The following is a 13,473-nucleotide window of genomic DNA, read 5'->3' as shown; positions in this document are numbered from 1 at the left end:
TAACTTCTATAGACATTTTTGGAAATCACTCAGAAACCTACTCTTTCAAATGTTTAATGAGGCCATAGATAATTTAGCTCTACCAACAAGCATGAAACAAGGTATCATCACTTTAATTCCCAAACCAGATAAAGATACAAAAATACTAGAAAACTATCTCCCAATCTCACTTCTTAATAATGATTATAAACTACTTACATATATATATATATATATTAATAGACTTAAAAAGAAAATAGACACTATTATTAATGAAACACAATCAGGCTTTGTGAATAAAAGATCTATACATAATAATATTAGATTGGTAAAAGACCTATTAGATTATAGTGACTTAATTGAAGACAAAGGATTCATTCTATTCCTTGACTTTTATAAGGCCTTTGATCAACTAGAGCATCAATTTCTTTTTCAAGTACTGCGGGCATATGGCTTTGGACCTAAATTTTGTAATTTAATTGAAACATTCTATAGAGATACTACTAGTACAGTGACACTTCCAACTGGTACCACACCACGCTTCTCTTTAAATAGAGGAGTAAAACAAGGATGCAATATTTCACCATTCCTATTCATAATGGCAGTTGAAATGCTGGCCATTATGCTTAAAAATTCAAGTATAGAAAAATTGAACGTTTTTAGTAAACAGCTTATGATTAGTCAACTTGCTGACGACACAACTATCTTCCTCAAAAATTTAGAACAAATTCCTGTAGTATTAAACTTAATTAACCTCTTCTCTGAAGCATCTGGTTTGACACTTAATCATAATAAATGTGAACTTATGGCCATACACGATTGTAACCTTATAGAAGCATATAATATTCCAATAAAATCTTGTGTAAAATATCTGGGCATTAGTCTAACTAAAGATACTGATGCAAGTGACTCATTAAATATACACCCAAAAATTAATCAGTGTAAATCTAAGTTGAATTCTTGGCTACAACGAGACCTAACAGTTTTTGGAAGAACATACCTAACTAAAATGGGATCTCTAGCAAGATGTATTTATCCAGCCTACTCCATGGTGATCCCAGACAAATCAATAAAAGCCATAAACAAGCTCAACTTTAACTTTGTCTGGAAAAACAAAGTTCACTATATTAAAAAATCTGAAACCATAAAAGAATACGAGGAAGGTGGACTTCAAGTAATTGACTTTGAATGTTTAAATACTGTATTAAAAATAAAATGGTTAAAATCTTTCCTAACTGAAAAAATAGCACCTGGTTCTGCCTCTCCAAAGGCCTATTTGATAAAATGGGAAGTATTGAATTCATCCTTAGATGTGATTTTAATGTTGATAAATTACCAGTTAAACTATCATCCTTTCATAAACAAGTCCTGTTAAGCTGGAAACTTATGTACAACCACAATTTTACTCCACATCAAACCCCAATATGGAACAACAGATATGTACTTTGCAATAGAAAATCTATTTTCTTGCAGAACTGGATGGATAAAGGAGTGTGGTCAATACGCCATCTAATGGATGACCAAGGGAACTGGTTATCATTTGAAAACTTCTGCACGCTACACAGTATTGCATGTCGAAGGGCAGAATTTAAAAAAATCTCCAAAGCAATCCCTCAAGCTCTCAAATGCCTAATAGAGAGCATGGAAATGAACAATCTGTCTGCTCCTAACCTCCCAAACCTGCAAATCTATGAACAAAATTTCTTAGAAAAAAATATACCCAACAAAACTCTCAGAAAATGTCTAAATAATCAATTATTCCCCATAAAACCAAATAGAAACTCAATCATCCAAAAATTTTCTAAAGTTGAAATTAAAAAAATTAGAACTGAATATCTAAAATTTCCCATTAGTCCCAAAACAAAAGAAACACACTTTAAAATTTTAAATGAAATTTATCCATCCAGGGAACTGCTTAGAAAAAGATTTAATATTGAACAAAACAACTGTATATTCTGTGATAACGACACTGAAACAATTGAGCATTTATTTTACCAGTGCATATATTCCAGGACATTTTGGGACGACTTATGAACTGGCTATCTTCAAGAATCCAGCTACAAAGTGATCTGAAATGGGATGATATTGTTTTTGGTATTTTTTCAAGAGACACTGAAACAAGAAATGTGCTGAACAATACCTTATTGTTAGCAAAATATTTTATACATACATGTAAATGTAAGAAAGTAAAGCCCATTTTCGCTGTCTTTAAAAAACAAATGCAAGATAACTATGTAAAATCCCTTAAACAGATGACATGTAAAAATGCACTATCTCTGATGGAAGCCATAGAAGATCTACAACTTTTTGCTGACCTCTAATGTTTGTATATAGATGTATATCTTCTTGTGTGTGTGTGTGTGTGTGTGTGTGTGTGTGTGTGTATCTATCTTCTTTTCTTCTTTTGTTAAGTTACCAGTGCCTTGTAAACCGCACCAGAATGTTTCAAATTGTTAATTGCCAAGATGGTTTGTACATTTAATCCTGTTGGAAGGGGAAGGAGAGAGAGGAGAAGGAAGAAGAAGAAGAAAAAAAACTATTTCTCATAATACTGAGAACGTTATTGTGGCCTTTCCTTTTTTTTCGTTACTGTATGTTGTTGCATTTGTTGAAATAAAGTTTTGGAAAAAAAAAAAAACTTCTTGAAAAGCTCTGGTTTAAGCAATTATTGTACGGTAGGCGGCACTGTGCCTTAAAAAATTACACCAATGACCCAAAGAGGGCAGTAATACGCCTGAAGCCTGCTTTCTTTTAGCGGGGAAACCGCCGAACAAGAAGAAGTGCAAAGCTTGGTGGTGTTATGGCTGCAGTGTTCCAGAACATTTAGCTAATATTAATAAATGTTCGAATTCGTTGGCATTTGCGGCATCGCGAGACAGTTTGAAATGTGGCCGAAGTGTTTAAGTTAGTCGTTAACAGGTTGAAGCTTTTTCCGCGACGCTGAGAATGTTGAAAATGAAGCTACTGTCGAGAACGGGCAGGAGAGGAGGCGAGGAGGAGGAAGAAGCAGCCGAACACCGTCCGCTGGATCAGCCCGGGGCTCAGTCCGAGCGCATCCACTGGACCCAGGGCGACTTCCATCCGGCCCAGCTGGACAAGGAAAACGTGTTTGAGTGGTTCGGCCTGCATCTGGACCCCGCGAAACGGCTCGAGGTCATGTGCGGGCTGCTTCATATGTGCCAGCCTCTGGAACTCCGCTTTATTGGATCGTGTCTGGAGGATCTGGCTCGGAAAGATTACCACATTTTGCGAGACTTCGAGCTTCGAGCAAACAACCCGAACGATCTGGGAGCTTTAACGGACGTGGCTGACTCAGTGATCAGGTCCAAACTGCTGGTCTGCCTGTCACTGCTGGGCTCTGACAGCAGGGAGTGTGCTGGGATCCTCTTCGGGATCCTCAGTCACATCGACCCGCTGCTGTTCTGCACGAACTCTGACCACTGCCCAGCACTCGGGGAGCCGCCGGGGCCGGACGGTACCGGGTCCTGCGGGCTGTCCGCTGGCGATCCAGCGGCAGAAGCTCTGCAACAGCTGGCGCTGCTCTTCACCATGGCCTCCTTACACCCAGCCTTCCACTTCCACCAGCAAGAGTCCATCCGAGCTCAGCTGGACAAAATGCAGCACCGTACGGAGGAGGAGAGACTGAACGGACCGAACACTGAGCCGGTGAGTTCGTTGATCAAGACAACACATTTCAGATTTCCGATTCACGTTCAGTAAATACTGTCGGAACATGACATTAGTTACACATTGTCACTTTCTAGGCCTCTGTGGCAGCGTAGCTTTAGCAGCTAAAGTCAGGAGGTCGATCAGCGAGCTGGACAGTGAATTTTGAAGTTAGAAATTTCTGCAGGGATTTAGGACTGAATAATTTTGAGAAAATATCTAATTGCAAATTTTCTGACAGATACTGCAACTTGATTTGTGATATTTTTGAAAGTGAAGCTTCTGTTCAGTATTCACTATGTACCTGCATCTAGAAAGTATTCACAGAGCTTCACTTTTTCCACATTTTGTTATGTTACAGCCTTATTCCAGAATTAATGAAATTCATTTTTCCTCAAAATTCTACACACAGTACTCCATAGTGACCATGTGATTTTTTTTTTTAAATTTATAAAAAATATGAAAACTAAGAAATCACATGTACATAAATATTCACAGCCTTTGCCATGAAGATCAAAATTGCATCCAGGTGCATCCTGTTTCCACTGATCATCCTTGAGATGTTTCTACAGCTTAATTAAAGTCCACCTGGGGTAAATTTAGTTAGTTGGACATGATTTAGAAAGACACACACGAGACACAAATCTGGGGAAGGGTACAGAAACATTTCTGCTCCTTTGACTGTCTCAGTGAGCACAGTGGCTTCCATCATCTGTAAATGGAAGAAGCTGGGATCAAACAGGACTCTTCCTGGAGCTGGCCGCACATCAAAATTGAGCAATCGGGGAGAAGGGCCTCAGTCAGGGAGGTGACCAAGAACCTGATGGTCACTCTTTCAGCTATCCAGCATTCTTCTGTGAACCTTCCAGAAGGACAGCCATCTCTGGAGCAATGCACCAATCAGGCCTGTATGGTGGAGTTGCCAGATGGAAGCCACGCCCTAAGGCACCTTGACACTTGCACAAATTTGATCCCGCTCTGACACACAATCTGGCATGCCAATACCCATCGTAAACTGTTGTAAACTGTGTGTGACCTGTGCTCGGCTGCATGCCAGTGCGCAAAGAAAATTTGAAATGTTAAAAACTTATGGCACTCATTAATTTCATAAACTAGTTGTGAACATTGTGTAATGTATTTGAAAACACTGTGTCAATGTGTGTCATTGTGCGCAAGACATCTGAATGATTATGATGAGATGTTACATCTATAACAGGGTTCTCACCAGGATTTTTTCACAACATAAGGGAGAACTTAGCGGAGCATAGCCACGCGACAAGCATTGCAAGCACGAGCATTGTAGGAGGCTCCAGGAGCATCCCTCCGAGAAAATTTTGAAATTTATAACCCTTTGAAAAACTATTTCCTGCATTTTGAAGGTCACTTTAGGTTGCTAACTGGGACATTAAATAACGTGCGACATGTCCTTTAAAAAGAAAGACAAAACAAAAATAGAAAAGCCCCTGATGGGATGGTCCCTTTCACCACACTATCACACAAGTGTACACAATAAGACCTGAGACAACCAACCAGTAATATCACACAATTATCTTTTAGGCACCACCCCGCACAGTCGTTGATGGAAGAAGGATGACCAGGACTCAGTCCAGTTCTAAGACTGACCTCGCCTTTATTACAGAGAATGAGCCAAAGTAACAGTAACAGAGAGTCTCTGGGTTCATGCTTAGTTTGCCTGAGCAATCAGACATAGTCTGGGGAGCTGTCAGGCGCTCTGAGCAGGAACCCCGTCTAACTAAACCTGAACCCTTTTATAATAAAAAATAAAACCCTACCCTAGACAATGCAAAATCTACTCTTAGGCGTTGTACTGACTTTTTATTGGTCCACTTCCATTCCACATGCAGTGCACTCTTGTTTTTTCTTGTGTCCAAGCGCAATCATGACCTAAAAAAGAAATATCATACAAAACCGCCACCATCCTGATTGAGCTGCACGTGTCACCCCTGCCTCAGTGAGAAAAACAACTTGACCTCGTCCTCTGATTGCCCAATAAGACAAAGAAACTTGCCTTCGTCCCCTGATTGGCTACAAGAAAAACAGCTTGGCATCGTCTCAGTTAAATGAATCATCAGAAAAATAGAAAAACATGTTTTCACATCCCGTCTCAATACTGGTTTATCAGCACTTTTTAACACGCAAAGGCACAGTGGTTTTATTCAGGTCACAATAGCAAGACAAGCTAGCATAAGAAAAATGTAACTAATAATAAAGAATAAAATCACCATAATATTTTTACACCTCCTTATGCTGGTGAAATCACAGCATAGGGGCCCAAATCACAGCATAGGGGCCTGCTATGTTCAACTGCTCTGGCGCGAACCCTGTTTAATAAACAACATTTTACAGATACATTATCTAGCTCATTAGAAGGAATGAAAATCCAACTGTTTTACCAATCCATTACAATATACGAGGTCTATTAGAAAAGTATCCGACCTTATTATTTTTTCAAAAACCATATGGATTTGAATCACGTGTGATTACATCAGACATGCTTGAACCCTCGTGGGCATGCGAGAGTTTTTTCACGCCTGTCGGTTACGTCATTCGCCTGTGGGCAGTCTTTGAGTGAGGAGTCGTCCACCTGCTCGTCGATTTTTTTCATTGTTTAGGAATGGCTCAGAGACTGTTGCTTTGTTTGATAAAAAATTTTTCAAAACTGTAAGGCACAACTGAGTGGACACCATTCAATAAATTCAGCTGGTTTTCGGTAAAAATTTTAACGGCTGATGAGAGATTTTGGTCTGGTAGTGTCGCTTTAAGGACGGTCCACGGCGCCTGACGGCGATCTGCGCTTCGAGGCGGCAGCGTCTCGCCGTTTCAAGTTGAAAACTTCCACATTTCAGGCTCTGTTGACGCAGTAAGTCGTCAGAGAACAGAGAACTTTCAGAAGAAGTCGGCATAAGGAGTTTATTCGGACATTCCATTGTTAACGGTCATTTTGTAATGAAAGAACGTGCGGGCAGAGTCGCATGTCGGGCTGGACCCGACCGCGGGGGGTCGCGGCAGGAAAAACACCTCCGTTGGAAATCTTAACGGGCAAGTTGGAACATGCCCAAGCTGTTAAACAATTTCTCAGTTACTCACTTGTTGAAAGCCATTAAAAGCCGCCTGAATTCTACAAATGGTTTTCAACACGGAGGTGTTTTTCCTGTCGCGGCGCACACAGATTTGCCGAGTCGTCACGGAAACGACTCGGCGAATTTGCGCGTACGTCTTTCATTAAAAAAATGTCCTTAAACAGTGGAATGTCCGCATAAATTCCTCATGCCGGCCTCTTCTGTATCTTCTCTGTTCTCTCACGATGTCCTGGGTGAATTAAGCCTTAAATTAGGATGGTTTCAGCTCGAAACAGGCCGACGACAGCGCCTGGAAGCGCTGCAGGACGTCCCGCTCCGTGGGAAGTCCTTACACCGACAGAAACACCCCATAATCTCTCATCAGCCGTTAAACGTTTCACAGAAAACCAGCTTAATTTCTCAAATAGTGTCCACTCGGATATTCCTCACAGGTCCAGAAAAAATTTTGATAAAGCAACGCGCGCCGTCTCGAGCAGCGTGTGAAACAAAGGAATTCAGCCGAGAGGGCGGGACCACATCTCACTCAAGGCCTGCCCACAGGGAAATGACGTCACCGACACGCGTGAAAAAACTCACGCATGCGCACGAGGGTTCAAGCATGATTGGTGTAATCGCATGTCATTCAAATCCATATAGTTAAAAAAAAAATAAAAGGGTCGGTTTATTATCTAAGAGACCTCGTATATATTTAAATAATTACCTTTGAGACAGGGATACACAATCCACATTTTTTTCACTTTCAATCCAGTCCTAATACCTGAATTTGGATATCTGCCGATACCGTTAGTATCCCAATACCAGAGCTCTGTTTGCTTTTCTATTATTATTGACATTGTTGATTTTATATAAGGATGTTTTGTATCCCCAGTTATGCAGCTTCATGATGAAGTGGTATAGAGGCGGGCAATTCCAGCAAAAAGGCAACATGGCAGGTGAAATTTCAAAATGTAAATATCACATCAAAAACCACTTGGTTATGTCCTTTGGGTACCCAAGTACGAGAAACGAGGATTTCTACCAGTTCAGCTGACCTTAGGTTTTTGGCTGCACATCTCATTTTTGCCTCAACAAAACAGCAAGTTTCAAGCCCAAAACACAGTTTTAATTCCTCATTGTATTACACAAGTCCTGAGCTTAATACAGAATTTATCACTATTTTCTGTTAGTATTCTTATTAGAGTATTGAAAACAACATATTAATTTCAAAAGTAAGCCTTGTGTTAGCCTGGGCGACGAAAATGAGGTAGTCCTTCTAGGTAATGTGAGTAACAAAAAATGATGAACTTTGACAGTGCTGGTAGATATGACAGCCAGATTCCTGCATTCATCTCTTCCACCCTCAATTACTATATTCATGAAACAAAATTAGAGAAATCCCTCATAGCCTTTGGACAGAAGTGCTTCAAAATCTGTAATGTGAGTAACACTGTAACGTGAGTAGGGATGGGTATTGAGAACCGGTTCCTTTCGGGTATCGTTAAGAAATGATTCAGTCCACCGACATCAGTAACCTTTTTACTTAACGATTCCCTTATCAGTCCTTCACAGTGGCCGTTGTTTTTGGGGGTGTTTGTCAGGAATATTATAATTTCTCTACATTGATTACAGATCCTGCAGTGCGGCTTTGCTTTAAACCTTGAACCAATTGAAGCAGTGATTCGCAGATCGAAGCAGTGCTTCGATGATTTTTTTTTTCGTTCACTTTCCCCCGCTAAAACCCTAAAGAGCATATGCCTGTGAGTATTATTTACCTTTTTTATGTTAAACCGACCTGTTATGGTCTTCTGAAACAGTTGATAGATGTATTTTATAACTTAAAAACGGGACCGATGCTAACACGTTAGCATGTCTATGGCATTTACAAAGTTAAACTTAGCATTAAGCAGTTGCAGCTGTCAAGCGTTTGTTGTCATAAAAGAGTCAAATGTATTACAAATTGTAATATTTTTTAAATTTATTTTTGTTTATATATTAATAATAGCAAGCACAACAATAATAGTAATAATAACTAATCGAATGATTATATACAATTTTAGAGAAAGAGACAAAAAGAATCTGAATAAAAACACAACAGAAAATATAAAACCAACAATGAACATACATACATAAATAAATACATACATACATACAGAAATAAATAAGTGTTTCCTGTGAACACCTAGTGACTGTTACACCTCCATTTCATCCCTGTCTTATTTAAGTTTAATGATAGTTTGTTTCGGTCAAACCATATTTTCAATGTGTTAATTTCTTCAGTGATTTCCTCCAGAACTATCTGCCAAGCTAGAAAACTGCTGCATCCTAGTAAGAGCAGAATACTGCTGGAATGAATTTGAATAAGGAAAGTTGGGTTTTTTTCTCACTAAATGGATGCTGCACTCACTGCAGTTTATTGTCTGGAATAGTCCCAGATTGCATTTCAGAGCTTCTAGAATTCAAACATTTTCATGCACGTGGTGTTGGGGGGTAATTTTGGGTTTCAGCTTTTTTGTTTTTCACCACTTTCATCCCTGAATATGTGAAATCGTCAGTCACTTTTGTGCGGGTTAAAGTTACTAACTGGGACTCCTGTCTTGTTGCGAGAAAGAAATGAGAATCGTCCTCTGTTCTGTTCACACAGCTCCAAATGCTGCGCGGCTCTCTGCCGAGTCAAGTTAGAACGATAGAGTCCAGTTGGAATTAATAACTTCAAAGCGAAACACCGTTTTGTTTATTTTTATTTATGTCCAGAGATCAAGGATGCTGTCGAGCGTTATTCCTTATTTTACTGCGCCCCTCGCTCGAAGGGATTTCACCCGCAATTCCTTAATCATGCAGCAGATGTTTTACTCAGATGACGCTGTAACATTTCCCACTTCTTGTTTATTGGGTTTTGCTTTGATGCCACCAGGTAAAAAAAACCTTAAAACACACATACATACGCAACTATAAATATACCATAAACCATTTCCAAGTAACTTAAATTAATTTAGCGACACGTGCCTTATCATTTAATCAATTTCATTTCCTAAAATACATATAAAAGCCGCCAACACCAAATTATTGTCCTCATTATCATTACTGATTGATGCAGCCACACGATTGAACAAATTACTCATTACACAATAAATAATCAGCAGCTTATATTATCAAACTATAAAGTAACAATCAAAAATCATAATTTAAAAACATAAGCCCGCAGCCAAGCGGCTTGCAGCTTCAATGCACATGAATTTAAGTGAATATTCACGCCCACACCACATACACAAAAAATCCCCTTTCGTACAAACAACAAGTATCTACGAATCGTCCCATCCAAACTACACACGAACAACGCCCCATGTTGCCTACAGCGCCTTCACAAGCGCGAGTAGCGACGTGGGGCAGAAGTAAAGACGCCCAACAGTGTGATCATATTAATACACAAAAATCTTACCGGCTGCCTTTCACAGATTATTTGCGGGTACACGCGCAGTTGTTTAAAGTCAGTCGGAACGAGCATAACTTAAAACTCGCCCCACAACCACTACTTGTCGCTACAGTAACATGAATAAAGTCCGCCCCTAGAAAGGGCCCGGGTACGCGCTAACCGGCCGACAGTTCCGCCCTGATCAGCACAAATGACAAACAGCTGATCAGCGCGACAGATGCAGTGACCAATTTCATATTTATTTACTTTAAGAATCAATGAAATACATAGAAAACCTGTAAAGGCTACTTTTAGTACAAAATTCACAAGAGGTATCGATAAGGGAATCGATAAGGAATCGGATCGATAAACAGAATCGATAATGGCATCGATATCGATAAAATCTTATCAATACCCATCCCTAAACGTGAGTAACGTGTAGTGTAACGTGAGTAACACTACTTTATCACTGAACCACTAAGTTACTCAGTCAGCCAACTAGTTATTGTTTTAACATATAGGTGGCAGTCAATTAGCTATTGTTTTAACTTTGAGACATAGGTGGCAGGTTGTTTTCCCACAATGCAATAGGTGATACATGTCATTTCATGTATGGTGGGAGAAATTGAATCTGTGTCATGTCATAACAAATTTCAATCCAGCAACAACAAACAAACATAGTAGAGAAGCTTGAATCTTCGACTGGACTGGGTTGTTTGATGCGAGGACGTTTCGCTTCAAATCACAGAAGCTTCCTCAGCTAAAATTCTTGCTCTGGTAGTCTGACTTCTGTCTTGACCCTTGTAGAGAAGAACAAACAGAAGCCACAAAAGCTGGAGTTTTAAACCTAACCAGACCCCTCCTGCTGAGAGGCAGACTGCTATAGGCTAGTGACTAAACAACTGCTTTAATTAGCACCTATTGTGCTCTAGTTAGCACCCTCCTAATGACAGGGTCGCTGTCCCTCCTAACAATGGGACTGACATCTCTCCTGACGGCTCACCTGACGGCTCTCCGGATGACATGAATGACTCATTACCATGAATAAAAGACTGAAACTGCTTTGACCTGAGTAACCCATTGTAAACAGTGGACAAAGCGTGTCTCAGACCCCCTCCCCGGTTAAGGCTGGGTTTCAACTGTTTCACATACAATGCCTCCTTCACTCCTCTCTTAAACCATTTCTTCTCTTTGGCTAAGATTTTAACTTCCTTGTCCTCATACATGTGGTTAGTGTCTTTAAGGTGGAGATGAACTGCAGACTGAAGTCCACTGGCGCCCTCTCTGCGGTGCTGGTATAGCCTTTTGTGTAACGGCTGCTTAGTCTCACCTATGTAGTGTTCGTTACAGTTTTCCTGACATCTGATAGAATACACTACATTGCTCTGTTTGTAACTAGGGATCCTGTCCATAGGGTGAACTAATTTCTGTCTCAAGGTGTTAACAGGTTTAAAGTAAACTGGGATTTTGTGCTGTGTGAAGATCCTCTGTAGTTTTTTTCCCCTACTCCTGCTAAATAATGGAGTACGTCTTTCATTAAAAAAATGTCCTTAAACAGTGGAATGTCCGCATAAATTCCTCATGCCGGCCTCTTCTGTATCTTCTCTGTTCTCTCACGATGTCCTGGGTGAATTAAGCCTTAAATTAGGATGGTTTCAGCTCGAAACAGGCCGAAATCCCCAAATCCCTTTTCAATTGATGAAGACGTTGTGAAAGAGATACGAAGGGAGTATCAGGAACTCAGAAAGATACTCCATTGAACTATCTTGTACAGGACTATTGACATTGTATTTCCATGGTTGATGGACAAGATTGATCAATTATTGTGGGGTGCAATTGGGGGAGAGGGCTAGTCAACAGTTTTTACAGAGTTACTAATTGCTTACTCGGCAGTCTTCACTTCAAAAACGTAAGGTTTTAAAGCACTGCAGTGTTCTTGGTGAACATGTAATGTGAGTAACGTAACGTGAGTAACACGACTTTTATTCTTTTAATGTCTATAAAGACAAATGTTAGTCTCTTCCAATTTGTTTGTTCTTTTGAAGAGGTTATTAATAAAGGTTTAAACTATAATAGATAATTTTGCTCTGTCCTCTGTAGTTTAACAAGAAGGTGAAAGCAAACTTAAGTTTAAAAAAAAGCCATGTGATTTTTGCGTAACATGAGTAACGGTGACAAAATGTGCCCAACAAGGACAATGAAGAAAGATCTTTCTCATGTTGTGCTATGTGGATGTAGAGACTGGTGTTTAGTATTCACCATGAAAAAATACAATTGTTCAGTCCAGTCATAAAAGAGGGAGACGCCTTTATTCAAGCATCTGTTGTTTTAAATGTAACGTGAGTAACGATGGAATTGCCTAGGAGGATTTTCTTAAAAAGAAGACCTGAAAGTTCAGCTATAATTTGCCAGAAGGTACATCTAATGGATCAGTCACACGGCACACGACGATCGCTGAATGAAGGAAAAAAGTCACAAGTCTTTGAGAAAAGATGGACGAAAGATCCTACAACCTTCCCCATCACCGAAAAGCCTGCGAATCAAGAGCGAAAAAAGGAAAAAACAAAACCGAAACAAACAGAAGAAAAATGAAGCAAAGGTCGACTTCGATGTTTTAAATGAAATCAAAACGAAACATTCACGATGATGTGACTGACAGCAGGTATGAGACCAAGCACAGCCAGTCTTGTCCTCATGTCCGTAGCATTTGCAGGGGTAGTATTTGGTTGTCTTGACAACAGGTGAGAGATGTTGTTTGACTTCACGTGATGATCAAGTGGTACAGAGGAGGATTTTCTTAAAAAAAAAAAAAAAAGACCTGAATGTCCAGCTGCAATTTGCCAGAAGGTACATCTGAGATGCAAGCCTAGATTTAATGTTTTAGTGAAATAGAATCCTCCTGTATGCCTGTATGCCACTTCGTCATGAAGCTGTATAACTGGTGATGCAAATTGCAGAACTTGCACGAAGCACAATTTCTCCAATCACAGCCAGAGAGGTTTATAACTTCTTCTGGGTTGTCTGAGTGTCTTGGTGGCTTTCCTCACTCTTCTCCATCTTGCACAGTCACTCAATTTGTGAGAACTGTCTACAGATTTACCATAGAGGTAAATAAAGTCCAAGACATATTCTGTTGTTGTTGTCCATTCGGCTGCTCCCATTTTGTTTGGGGTCACCACAGCGGATACAGCCAGATCAGCATTGGTATTTGGCACAAGTTTTACGCCGGATACCCTTCCTGACGCAAATCCAGTGTAACCTGAAGAAACACACACAGCCGCTGGTGTTCCAAAGAAGTCTGCCATCCAAGTACGAACCACGTCCCACACTGCTTAGCTT

At 40.0% G+C, this 13,473-nt stretch overlaps 1 protein-coding gene across 5 annotated transcripts in view; it reads left to right on the top strand.

The window, feature by feature from the left end:
• The first annotated feature begins 2,757 nt into the window (after positions 1-2,757).
• Positions 2,758-13,473, top strand: part of zcchc2 (zinc finger, CCHC domain containing 2) — a 103,127-nt gene continuing 92,411 nt past the window's right edge. For all 5 annotated transcript variants that reach the window (XM_034172889.1, XM_034172894.1, XM_034172862.1 and 2 more), the window contains exon 1: positions 2,758-3,645. In XM_034172889.1, coding sequence (XP_034028780.1) covers positions 2,926-3,645 — 720 coding nt within the window. In that variant the 5' untranslated portion in view covers positions 2,758-2,925. The remainder of the gene's footprint in view (positions 3,646-13,473) is intronic.

The sequence above is a fragment of the Thalassophryne amazonica genome, chromosome 1 (assembly GCF_902500255.1).
Source record: "Thalassophryne amazonica chromosome 1, fThaAma1.1, whole genome shotgun sequence".
In the NCBI taxonomy this organism is placed as follows: Eukaryota; Metazoa; Chordata; class Actinopteri; order Batrachoidiformes; family Batrachoididae; genus Thalassophryne; species Thalassophryne amazonica.
Note: the sequence above shows the minus strand (reverse complement) of the source record. Positions and strands in the feature narration are given on the sequence as shown.